The sequence below is a fragment of the Leopardus geoffroyi genome, chromosome B2 (genome assembly GCF_018350155.1).
Source record: "Leopardus geoffroyi isolate Oge1 chromosome B2, O.geoffroyi_Oge1_pat1.0, whole genome shotgun sequence".
Classification (NCBI taxonomy): domain Eukaryota; kingdom Metazoa; phylum Chordata; class Mammalia; order Carnivora; family Felidae; genus Leopardus; species Leopardus geoffroyi.
Genome location: NC_059332.1, coordinates 130354221 through 130368089, shown reverse-complemented (window position 1 = coordinate 130368089; position 13869 = coordinate 130354221). Strand labels below are relative to the sequence as shown.

The window sequence follows — 13869 nt, the reverse complement described above, 5'->3', positions numbered from 1 at the left end:
CTTTTTGTGCTTCAAATTTTTCAGGCTATAATTATCTTTTCAAAAAATCCATTGCATCAACCACCTTTTATGTGCTAAGAAAATTTTCATATGTAATGCCAAAATTATGAAAAAAAAAATTTAACCTTATAAAACCTGTTTTGAGCTCCTAGAAAATAAAAAAAAATGCTTAATTGATTTGTTCTGTTTATATTACACAAAAATCAGGAACATAATCTTATATGAGTATTAATAGTGCTAAATAAGTAAATTTGTTTAAAAATCAATATTCATGAGGACTTTCCCAACAAATTATTTTATCACCATTTTATAATTATTGACAAATGTTACATTTAATTTCTACATTACTTACATATGCAAAGAATTATTTAATTCATATTATACTATTTCAATATTTAATACCACAGTAAGCTTTGTAGGATGCAAAGGGTAAAGAAGTTAGAGCCAAAGACAGGTCTCCAATCTTGGCATGAAAATTCAATGCCTACTTATATCTCAGTGGCATCAAATGACCTTTCTGAATTTCAGTTTCCTCACTGTGAAACAGGCAAAACATGAATGCCTATCTCTCAGGTTACTACAATAACTAAGTAGTACTACACCAGCAGTTCTCAGAACCACTGGCCAACTTTAACTGTTATAAAAGAAAAAGAATTTCATATGATAAGATTATAGTCTGAGAGTGACTGAAAACCATTTGGCGACATCATATTGGGTAATCCAAACACTGTTCAAATAAAATACCAATAACCCTCTTAATAAAGACTTGTAAAGATACACCATAACCTCTGCGCTAAAGCAACAATTTTGTTAGGGGTTCCCAAAATTCTTGTTGAAATTCATGCACTGATGTACCAAAGAAGCAGGAATATTAAATTCTACATGGCTGAAATTCTCAAACTTCAGTATGCACATAAGTGCAGATCCACAGGCCCCACCCCCAGGGATTTAGGTCTGCATGGAGACCTGGAAACTACATTTCAACAAAGTCCTCAAGCAATTCTGAACAAGAAATCTATAGAGCACTCGTTGAGATTGGTTCCCAAGCTTGTTTCCATTTTTCAGGAGAAGCTGGGGACCACAAGCAGCCCTGCCCATCTACCCCAAGGGATGAAGGGAAGGAAAGATGCTGAGTACTCTTGTAAACCCACAAGTTGTAGGACCCCAACTCAGAAGTACAACTTCAAAGTTAGTCTACTCCCTTTTTTTTTTTTTTTTAATTTTTTTTAATGTTTATTTATTTTTGAGACAGAGAGAGACAGAGCATGAACAGGGGAGGGGCAGAGAGAGAGGGAGACACAGAATCTGAAACAGGCTCCAGGCTCTGAGCTGTCAGCACAGAGCCCGACACGGGGCTCGAACTCACGGACCGTGAGATCATGACCTGAGCTGAAGTCAGACGCTTAACCGACCAAGCCACCCAGGCGCCCCAGTCTACTCCCTTTTTTAAAGCTCTTCAATGTTTATTTTTATTTTGAGAGAGAGAGCACAGTAGGGAAAGGGCAGAGAGAGAGGGAGGGAGAGAATCCCAAGCAGGCTCTGCCCCACCAGCATAGAGCCCCACTCGGGGCTCGATCCCATGAGCCACAAGATCATGACCTGAACTGGTATCAAGAATTGGATGCTTAACCAGCTGAGCCACCCGGGCACCCCAAAGGTGAGTCTACTCTTCTAAATGAACAGTGATACAGGACCTGAAGAAGAGGGGGGCCATATAAGGGTTTTAGACAACAGGGTCCTTATGAGTATCCCATCTCCAGGGTCCATACCTGTAACTGATCTTCGAGAACAGCTGTAGCACTCTCACCACTGTTTTCATCAACAATCACGACCATGTGCGTCAGTGAATTTACCTTCACCTGTTCAGCCTCAAGATCATTTTGCAAACGCTAGAGAAAAGAATTAAGATACACCATCATTTCTACTCTTTTCACATTTACCTATTTAAAATCCACTCAGCTGTCAATAGTAATTAAGGACACTTAATGAGACAGCATGTTTAAATTTTCAATCATTACCCTAAGTGTTCTACTAATGAAACAAGTCCCTTATACATCTTCACATTTCACTAAGAACCAAAGCAAGTTGAAAATGCAGTGTCATAACAGATTGCAAATGGGATATCATCACTTTTAGTCCATGTTCTGGCAAAAAAAAAAAAAAAAGTAGAATAGATGACTTGAATGAATATACTAGAAATTAAGAACATAGAATTTGTAAGACCAAAAAAAACAAAAAACAAAAAACAAAAAACAAACCTTACATATACAGAGTCAGAGATCATTTTAGTGCAACATAATGTAAGCTGAGAAATAAGTAGGATGCTATTTGACAGTCAGAAGCTATTCAGATGAGGTACCCAAGAAAGTAATTCAGGATATACAGACGCCTTCCATTCTCCTCTTCCATGGGAAGAGTATGCGAGGTCATAAGATGCTTGTGTATAGGTAATTTATTTAAACACTACCAATAGTGTTGTCAAATGCCTCTTGAATTGTGTTTAATGTATCCCTAAAGTTTTATTTATCAGTTGTCTAGATATTCCACTGAAAACTAAAAGGTTTCAAACAATTTGCGGAGAAGCTATTTTGCTTCTAAAGTTATCTTCTAACTGTGTGACCAAATTAAATTAACCACCAAATTATGATTCCTCATCTAGTGCCTGATATTCTCCTATACCATAGAAGAAACACAGCTTTCATTAAAGGACGAGGTACAGATAAATCTGAGGGTTTGCTTCTTTACCCACACACTGCATTAATGCCAATACACTAGGGTCTTTAACCACTTACACATCCAAAACAAAAATTCTTGAGAGCCGTGGGAACACTAAGTACTTTCATACTGAAACGATACATCCTTCCATAAAATTGTACCTGCACTTTCATCCCTCGCTTGGAAAAGCCCCCACGAGCTCCACCCTATCAATACGGAATAATTGAGAACACTGAAAAAGTGTCCCATCCCTGCACTAATGATAGAAGCCATCAGCCCCTAGCATGCTAAGTGCTGCCTTTTCATATTTGATACGGTCTAAAAGAAATAGGAGCCAGATTTACTTTATGATCTTCTAGCAGCTTTTGTAGGGATTTTAAATCATCATCCAGGGGGCAGGTTTCCATCTTCTGAATGCGTTCCTCCGTGAGTGTCAACCAGGCGGAGAGCTGCTGCAGCTGTTTCTTCTGCAATTCCATCAGCACATCGTGCAGCCTGTCCGGGGACAAACACACGTCATCCCCACTCCTTTTTCCCTTTGCAAAGGCAAACACATGCTCCAGGCACCAAAGAAATGGGGCAAGGGAATACAGTCTTGTCTAACCATTTAAAGTAGCAGTTAGTCTTTCAATATAGAAACAAGAAAAAAAAAAAAAACTTTTACTTTCTTCCTAAATGGAGTCCATTAAGTATGGTCAAAGAATGCAAATAACAGCACCCTCTATTCATATCAGAATCATTGTTTCTTCAATCAGGAATTCCTGCTTATTAAATAGGTGGAAATTGCAATGGAATGCCGCTTGCTCCCTAATACACAATACATGAAATAAAATGAACCATGGGAAAAACACTGCCTTAAAAACTGTTACAAGATGGAATTGTCGATAAATACTACATAGCCAGTCTTCGTCTCCAGTTAAAAGTTAGCCGATTTTAATACTGCAAAGAGATAACTATCCACACGAAATGTCTTCTCCTTTTTTGCTAATTTCTGTATTCCAACTTCTGCCTTCTCATTTGGTGAACGTATCAAAGAGGAAACAAAGATCGCACACAATTCCAGCAACATCACAAAAAGAAAAGTCCAAATTTTACAAGGCAAGTTCTGAAATTATCTTCTCTTCACAGACACTCAGGCTTTTACTAAGCTAAACCACGCAATGCAGTCAATGGAATAGAGCGTTAATATCTTTGCTTCACTCACCGGGACTGTCTGTCCATACTATCCACCCTAAGTGCCTCCCATCTAGCATTCAGCAAGCCCATTTGTTCCTGAATCTCATATTCCTCTTCATCTGACAGAGTTCCTTGTGTTATCAGCTGGTTTCCTGCCTGCAGGACATTCCCCACACTGCTCTGGTGTGCTGTCAGCTCCATCATAAAATCCTAGAAAGGTACATCATTATGATTTGTGAGCTGCTCATTGAAGAAAAAAAATCTTAATAAGTTGTTAATGCCTAATATTAACGCTTCAGGAAAAGAAGTCTCCATGTAGAGTATAAATAAAGTAGACTTTGATCCGATTGTTTAAGCTCTGAAGGTGGAAAATACGCAGCTGGCCTCAGTAAAAAGGGGAACAGATCAAAGAGGACAATGTTACATCTGATAATACCAGCTATTTTTAAATAACTGTTGATTATGCTACTGATTGTGAACATGGAATTATGAGAAAACAGAATAAATAAAACACAATGCTCACCCAAGAGGAACTGCTCAAGGAATATTACCATTTCTATTATTATCAAATCAAAATAACAAATAAAAACCTGCCAATTAATATACCCACCCAAAAACCTACTTAATCAAAAAGAAATCTCCATGTAATCAAATCATTACCCTCCAATACAACATATATCCTCAAAATAATAGGAAATTTTCATTATATGAAAATTACACAGGAATGGATATGACATTTGCTTCATCATCCAATCAATAAAAATAATCACTTTCTAGGGAACACTCAAAACCTAAAGATCTCGTGTATTGATTAGCCATATGCTGTTTTAACTATTACAATAGAACCATAGCTTCAGAAACAAGCAGTCCTACACACTAACTGTTGTCGGTGGCTCCACAGAACACACAAGTCATGTTAAGAGTACGATCTGAAATCTACTTCCAAGGCACAGGTAATCACCCAGGCCAATTTTATAACAGAGCCTTATTTAACTATCACAAGTCCTGAACTATATCATGACCATTCTGTGGAGCAGAATTCAGTAAGCAACAAACATCAGGGTAGAGCCCCTGAGTAAGGCACAGGCACCACCACGGTGGATGTATTCTGCTCCTCAGCTATGGATTATTTACTTCATGGGTAGCAAACTGGCGTTTGACTTCTTCCACATCGTCGGAAATATCATCCTGCTCCTGGAAAGTATCCTCAGCAGAAAGCAACCAGGTCAGCACTTCCTCCAGGGCTATCTGATAGCTGTCCAGACCCATATCCACCTCGGTGACAGTACTGGGGGTTTCAGCTCGGGGATTCTCGTGCTCATCCTCCGGCGCTGAGCTCTAGAAAAACAAACCCAAGAAATACCCACAAGCATCATGAAGGTGTTCAACAAAGACACACTGTTATGGAGAACCTTAAGGGAGGAGCCACCATGACTCAGGCATTCATCCAATTTTCAGGAGCTGGGCAAGCAATGCCATGAATCAGGCAGGAAGCATTTATTAAGCATGCTAGGAAGACAAGGGGTACAAAAGTGCAATACACTCATGGATTCTATATTCACGGAGATTCAAATATAGTTGGAGAGAGATAAATAACCCACATGAATCACTTCTGAACAAAAATAAAATGGCTATTAGCAGAGTTATAAATTCCATGGATGCAACAAGGGATGCTATTTGAGTTCAACAAGGGCTAAAATAGGAAAATTTTACAGAGAATTTGGAACATTTGGGGCCTTCAAGGATGGATATAATTTAAAGAAAAATAGAAACTGGAACTCTGCTTTGACCCTCAGTTTTACTGAATTGCATTTAGCATTGCATTTTAGACAATGAAATACAGCCACACATGTAGGCTGTTGTACCGATGGTATTTTTTGAGGCAGTTGCCCTCAAGTTTACTTGCTGGCCTTTTTTTGAGGACCCGTGGAATAAATTCATCTTAAGTTCTTCCTAAGCAATGGAGTATTTTCTCATACACTTTAGAATCTTAGAACCAAATCAACTATCTCACTCATTGTTCCCATTCAGAGCAAAACTTCATTAAAATTTGTGTACAGCCTTCCTCCACTTTATTACCTCTCATCCACAATTTATACACGTTTCAAACACAAAAATATAGAGAGAACAATATATGAAATGCTCACATATTTAGCACCTACAGTTTCTCAACAATCCTGTTCACTCCAATTTGGTGTTGCTCCCCACTACTCACCTGAAAAGGCTTTTGTCAATGTCACCAATTACCTTCCCATTGACAAATCCACTTTTCTAGCATCATCTTTAGACTGACCATGTAAATAACCAACAAACTAGAACACTTTTGATAATAATGGTGGTAGGATGACACAAATAAACCAGAACTATTCCAAGCAAACCCAGAGATCTAGTCACCCAATGTTTCTTAAGCCATCAGTAACATCTGACATGGCTGACCACCCCCCACTATTTTCAGACTCTCCTCTCCCTGCTTCGGTAACACCACATTGGCTTTCTTCCCGGTTAAATAATATTTGTCAACCTCTAAGTAACAAATCTCCTCAAAATTAAGTCTTGGGCCCTTTTTCTTTTCTGTTTACTTCGCCTCAGTAGTCTCATCCATTTCCATTGGAATGGCACTTAATTCCTCCAGCTAAAAATCTAGGGAGCCCACCTTCGCTTCTCTCTGACTTTTGCCTCCCACATTTAATGTGTAAGCAATCCCTACCTTCAAAATCTATCCCAAATCCATCAAGAACCTTCCATCTCCACAAAAACTGATGTCATTCTTCAGAGCTACAACTGCCCGCTAACCACTGCCTCCCACACTCCCAACTCTACAATCTACTTCTCACACAGCAGCAGGACGATCTTTGGAAAACATAATCACATCATAAGACTTCGCTGCTTAAAATCTTTCACAGCTTTCCCAATGTTCTTAGGAAACATTATAAAATTCCTAACAGTTTACAAAAATATTGTGGCAGCAAGAAACAGTGGGGGAGGGGGGCGTGCGTGTAGGGGTGTGTGTGTAGGGTTTCAATAGGTTTCAATAGGTTAATCAGGGAAAACTTCTCTGAAAAAGTCCCATCGAAACAGAAAAGATGGGGAGCTTGCCATGCAAATAGTAGGTAGATGGATGAGTATTTCATAGATGGGAACCCACATGCACAAAATCTTTGGGAAGGAAAGGGAAATGTCCACCAGGACCACAGGGCGGTGGCCTGAGATGAATTACAGAGGTAGTCTGGGTCTTGTAAACTATAAGAGAAGATGAGGCCTTTGATCAGCATGAAGGCTGGGACGGAAAAAAAACACACACCAAAAACATTCTGGTGGAAGAATCAAACGGACACTGTAAACCATTTGCAGGAGTTAAAAAGATGAATCAGGGAGCACACAGATGAAACACTGGGTAATTAAGACACAGATGGTGCCAACAACAGAGAAGGGAAAATGAGGTAAGTTCTGGACCTAAAATCCTGAAACTGTGGAGACAAAATAACCCTGGAGATCAAGTGACTACCAAACTTCTATACTACAATGCGGACACCTGAGAACAAGGACAGTTAGTGACCAGCCAACAGTCACTTAGATAGGCACTAGTATTCATGAGGGGTGAGGTGGAAGGCATTATTTAACTGCAAATGTTCAGAAGGTATTAAGTGAAACATGAGAGACTTTCAACTGAAAGTTTGATTTATAGAGAAATGCGAATATTTTTTGCTGACCATCTAATGGCTCTACAGCATATGTTTTATAGGAAGAGCCAGAAAGGAAGACTGGCTCTCAGTGTTCACTGGAAAGTAGTGGGTGGCAAACTCCGTCAAAGAGTAGATGATTAAAACTTGAGCATATTTTATTTCTTCAATTAACTTATTTCAGCCTCTAAGGCACTAATGAAAGCATGCAAATGAAGAGGTTAGTGTTAATACACTGGCTCTTAATCAAAAAGCAAACGGCTTCTGCAATTCTTATCATGTAATCCTGAGCACGAAAGAGAAATGATTATTTTATCCACACATCATGAAAGGCAAATGAAACTTTCTTGCTTTTTAAGAAAGCATGGCCTTAACTAGGCAAAGTAAAATATCCCATCTTTGTAACAAGAGGGACTCCGATCCCATCAAGAAGTGATTTTAAAACCAAAAGGCAACCTCAGAAGATTATCTGAGCCACTCAGCAGGGTGCATCATTAATGAAGGATAATAGCTATGCTACTAGAGACAAATGCTTCTGAGCATTTTTTTCAGTCAATTATAAAACATTAGGGCTTTTCCTCAATATCATTTGATTTTCAAAACTAATAAAGAGTCCTGGGTTCAGAATTGGACACATCTCTTGCCCTCTTTCCCTCAATAAGTTATTTTCTTTTTTTGTAAATCATGATGTATTCCAAAATGGAGAAAATAAAAGGATTGGTACCTACTACCCAAAGAAAATCTGAAATAATAAGTAAGCTCTCCAAGCTTTAGAGAATAAAAAAAAAAGTGTTATGTTGATTGCAAGACCAATGTCATTATATGAGAATTAACTAACTTTTTGGGGGGGGGGGGGCGGGGGCGGGTAGAGAGAGGGAGTGAGTGGGAGAGGGGCAGAAGGACAGAGAGTGAGAGAGAATCCCAAGCAGGCTCCAGGCTCAGTGTGGATGCAGGGCTCAATCCTACGACCCTGGTATCAGGACCTGAGCCAAAATCAAGAGTCAGGCACTCAACCGACTGAGCCACCCAGATGGCCCCATTTTTAAAAAAGGAACTTGTTGAATGAGTGAATGGCAATGCCAAAACAAATTTATAAGTTATAATGATGATAGGTGCTGCTTACTGAGTGCCTCTTAATATTACTGTAGGCACTCTGAATTACCTTTATGAAGTAAGGTGGTTTTATCCAGATTTTGCAGATAAAACTGTGGTTGAAAAGGTAAGTAAGAAACCCAAAACAAACAGTAAGAGAGATGAACTTTGAGCTTCAAATCCCATGCTTTCTCTCGAAAATGTATTTCTTATCATTCTGAAATCCACGTGTATCCCTTGGTTTCTGGGCTGCTAACATGTTGGACCAAATGACTTTTTAAGGTTTCATCCAACTGTTAAAATTCTCATTTTATGAATTAAAAGAACTGGTTAGACTAAAGCAGAGTAAGAAAACACAGATTGATTTAAGGCAGGATAATTCAGGAAGAAAAATTCCTAACTTTATATCTCTCCCCAAAAATACATCTGTACCCTGATGAATAAAACCATTTTAAGCCCTTCAATAAAAAACTCACCTAGTAGCCTATTGTCAACTACTCTTCCTAAATGAAAGAGGAACTAAAGCTTATGTTTTGATAGCCCTTGTGAAAATATAATGATAAAAATCTTTTCTTCAGTGGCCAAAAAAAAAAAAATTAGTACTTAGAGCAAAACTAGGCTAATAGGAGAAAAGCCAACTTCAGCACATGACAACAAAGATAAAATGAATACATGATGGGAAAATGTAGGTTCTTAAGCATATCATGCAGCTGCATGCTCCCAGCCCTAGATTCTAACTCCAGCCTTATTGTGTGAAATGATGTGTGTTCCTTCTCAATAAAATCAGTTGAGCTACAGCTCTCCATTGCATACATATGACATATGAAAGCATGCTAATTGAAAAACTGAACTTCTTGTGCCTATGTAAGCTGAGAAGCCAAGATGTTCTCCATCAAGAAAAAAAATCCCCTGAAAGTATTTTTATCTAGTATGTAAGAGAAAACAAATATGGCAAGTCAAACTTTTTATTAAAAATTGACCTGTACCCGTATACTAATTTCTCCTTCTTCACATTCTTTCTTATATTTCCTTGGGAGTGTCTCTACTTCACGGATGGCATCTATTGTGACTTGCTGAGGAAGCACCTCAAACAAAGATGTTAAATACATAATTATGGATTTCTTGTCAGGAAGCTGAACAGCAACATCTAAAAGGGGAAGAAAATAAGAACCAGCTTAAATTAGATGTCCAAAATATGTGAATCGCTCAATATTAGATATAAAATAACCACCCTTGGTACCCATAAACAATACTAGTACATAATGCTTACAATACCGTAGCTCAGTAAATTTCTATGTCATATAATAATATATGAGACAAAGGCAAAGACGATTATTTATTTTGCTCAATATCCCACTTCTTAAAAGTCTCCCCTAAAAGCTTCCCAAAAATGTTCAAAGATAAACTACAATTTAAGATGACACAGAATTTATTGGGGTGTCTAGGTGGCTCAGTTGGTTAAGTGACCAACTTCAGCTCAGGTCATGATCTCACAGTTCATGAGTTCAAGCCCCTGTTGGGCTCTGTGCTGACAGCTCAGGGCCTGGAGCCTGCTTCGGATTCTGTGTCTCCCTCTCTCTCTGTCCCTCCCCTGTGCATGATCTGACTCTCTCTCTCAAAAATAAAAATACTCTTAAAAATAAATAAAAACAAAAAGATGACACGGACTTTATTTATCATATGAAAATAAGTCTAGAACTTTACAATATTTGTAACTAAAGTTTTCACATTATATGCAAGAAGATCATATGAAAATGTATCATTAAATAAGTCAAATACTGAATTGTTTCTCTAATAATTATATTTTCCTAAATCTTTAAATCTTATGCTACTAGTACCAAGTAACTAATCTCCAATGATATAATTACATTTCCTCCCAACTCATCCTACAAATTAAGTATAACAGTACTAATAACTTGTCTGCAGTGAAATGGCTTGCACCCTACTTCAAAAGAAAAAATACACCACAATTCTCATTATACTTTCCAAAAAGAAAAAAATTTTAAAAAGGCAAAATCAAGGTTGAAATTAAACAGTGAACAATACCTTCAGGATCTAACAGCTTTTCAATTCCCAAATAAGTTTGAGCCTTGCTGAAGGCATGTTCAAGTCTCTCAATTGGGGACATTTTGACAACTCTATCCCAGTTGAAGAGATCAGGTCTGAAATTACCATGCAAATAAAACTGAGTAAAGATGAAATATATGGACATTGCTGTAACCTAATATATAGTCATTGTTATAATCTAATACACTTCAGTTTTAGATTATTTCACTGTGAGTTTAAATTAAGAAATTTATGTTTTAGGGCATCTGGGTGGCTCAGTCGGTTAAGCATCTGACTTTAGCTCAGTTCATGATCTCGCAGTTCATGAGTTTGAGCTCCACATCCCCACTGTAAATGTGGAGCCTGCTTGGGATTCTTTCTCTCTGCCTCTCGCCCCTCCCCCACTTGCACATGTGTGTGCATTCTCTCTCTCTCTTAAAATAAATAAACATTAATATAAAAAAAAATTTATCTTTTATATCTCAAAGACTTGTCATATTACTTTTTAAAGTAATTTACAATACAAAACAATAGGTAAAAGAGTCTAAATTTTTTGTATCAGTCAAATATGCTGAATAAAACTTATGAAGTAACCACTGAAAGATTAGAAATGGTATATGATATTTCCCAAATAGTAAAAGAAATAAAGGTAAGAGTAACTTATCAATACAAGACAGCAAAGAAAAAATATACAAAAAAGGTAAAAGAAATGAAAAGCTTAAAACAAGAGGTAAAAATGAACCTAAACACATCAATTATTACAATAAATGTTAATGGACTAAATTGCCCAAGTCAAAGACCAAGATTAGCAGAATAGAAAATCCAGCTCTGATCAGCTCACAGGATACTCCTACAACTAGGCCCTAAGAGAACTTTTCACCATCCATCTTCCTCCATACTATCATTGTCTAATATTTCCTTTCTATCTTGATTTTCTTTTAATCCCACAAATTGGACATTGTTATTGCTCTGTCTTACCCAAAAGTTGATCATTTTCTTTGTACTCTATCTTTTCTTACATCTTAGACCCACTTAATTTCTGGGACTTGCCTCCCCTACTCTCAGACCCAGTTCCTTCTCTGACTTCATCTCCTATTTCTCCTCCTACTCATGCCCCTGCACCCACTGACTTCCTGCATGCCAGGTACCTCCTCCCCTCTTGCCCAATATGTTTTTATTCAGTGCATTTACCATTTCTATATGCTATACAACTTACATTTTCATTTAATTGTCTTCCCCCCCTCTATTTGAACAGAAATTCCAAGAGGACTGAGATTTTTGCCTGTCTTGTTCTCTACTACACATGCTGTATGTAGTACATAAAAGGCACTCCATATATACTTGCTGAATCAATTAAATAATAGTTGGGTAAAAGTTTGGGCTAAAATTCTAGTTACTTGATAACATTTCTAAACCAACTAGGAACAGAGTCCAACCCTCTTAAACTAATAAAGGAGAAGTGGAAGACACTTGGGTGTAGGAGTTTTTAACTAGATAAAAAGTATATTTAAAAAAGAGCTACAGTAAATATTAGTCTTGTGGTAAAACATTGAAACCACACCCTTCACTATGTAGAAAAAAACATTCTGTTCTCTATCACCAATTCAAATCAATATTGTATTGAAGGACAAGGCACAAATGAGGAGGTAAGAGAAAATAAGAGAAGAAACTATTATGATTCAGGGACAGTCTAAAAAATATATATATACCAGGGCACCTGGGTGGCTCAGTCAGTTAAGCGGCTGACTTTGGCTCAGGTCATGATCTCAAGGTTTATGAGTTCAAGCCCCACATTGGGCTCTGTGCTGACAGCTCAGAGCCTGGAGCCTGCTTCAGATTGTGTATCTCCCTCTCTCTCTGCTTCTCCCCCACTCATGCTCTGTCTCTCAAAAAATGATTAAACATTAAAAAAAAACTTTTTAAAAAACTGAAGAAACATTTTTGTAAGACTTGTAAACATTTTGGTTAAATTTGTACAAGTTTAACAAGTTTCCAGATCTAACATTTAGAAAAGTCAATTACATTTTTTATATATCAGCAAAAAACCTACATGAAACAGGACCTGAAACATTAAATAATTTACAATAGCAATAAAACATGTAATAAATTTTGCCTCACACATTTAAATCCTTGATGCATCTGGAATTTTCTTTTGGGTATAGGGAGGTAAAGATCCAATACACTTATTTCCATATGGGTAACCAATTATCCCATACTATTAATCTGCAACATTAGCTCAGGTGTATAGCAGGATGAAGCTATTTCTGAGTTTTTTATCCTGTTAGGCTGAACTATATGAAACTGCCATTCTTATATGTCAAAACAGTCAAATGTTGGCAATTTCACATGGTTCAGCCTATTATTATATTCGTGTATTTATTTATAGACTATATATATAGTCTTAATAAATATAGCTTCATAACTACTTTTATTTCTGTTTCGGAAGTACTTCGGCCTGGTTCTTCTTCGGGAATATACTGGCTCTTGTTGCCCCTTTGGTCTTTTATATAATTACAAGTTTCACACACACACACACACACACACACACACACACACACACACACACAAATCAGTTGTCTATATTTAATTGAAATTGCATTGGATTTATAGAGTTTCCCTTTTGGTAGGAGAATGAAAACATAACACAATTCAGTATATATATAATACTGGTTAGTGCTGAGTGAGTGGGACTGAACTATGTGAATTATTTTACATTTTTTAAACGTGTAAATATGTAGAAGAAACCATGGACATTGCACTGTGGCATTTAAGTCCTATGGAAATAAAGACTCCATGGGTATTTTCTTCCATAATGTTTCTTTTCTTCATGTTTAAACATGTGAAGAGAGGAGAGCAGTGATTGTGGGCAAAGAGCTTTAGGGAGGAATAGTAAGAGAGATAGAGAGGAGATACAAATTTGTAAGGCCCACATCTTGTCAGGTCATATCTCACTTATGTCGGTGGAGCACGGCATTAAAGGCGAGGCCATCTGTCCAGCTGGTGGTGAAATTGAGGACGTTGACCTGGCTGTATGGCCGTGTGGACTGGCGCACCCAGCTCAGTAGGATCTTCTCACTGTTTGTCTGCTGCAGGTCTGACATGACATCTTTCATGACATCTTTTACCTGTTCAAAACAAACAAACAAACAAAAACATGCCT

The 13869-nt window shown here is 37.6% G+C and overlaps 1 protein-coding gene across 8 annotated transcripts in view; it reads right to left on the bottom strand.

Moving 5' to 3' along the window:
- The window catches only part of UTRN (utrophin), a 519130-nt gene that overhangs the window by 375371 nt on the left and 129890 nt on the right, over positions 1–13869 (bottom strand). For all 8 annotated transcript variants that reach the window (XM_045499918.1, XM_045499921.1, XM_045499919.1 and 5 more), the window contains 7 exons: positions 13662–13834; positions 10710–10825; positions 9650–9810; positions 5026–5229; positions 3920–4101; positions 3060–3210; positions 1770–1889 (listed from right to left, as the gene is read on the bottom strand). In XM_045499918.1, coding sequence (XP_045355874.1) covers positions 1770–1889; positions 3060–3210; positions 3920–4101; positions 5026–5229; positions 9650–9810; positions 10710–10825; positions 13662–13834 — 1107 coding nt within the window. The remainder of the gene's footprint in view (positions 1–1769; positions 1890–3059; positions 3211–3919; positions 4102–5025; positions 5230–9649; positions 9811–10709; positions 10826–13661; positions 13835–13869) is intronic.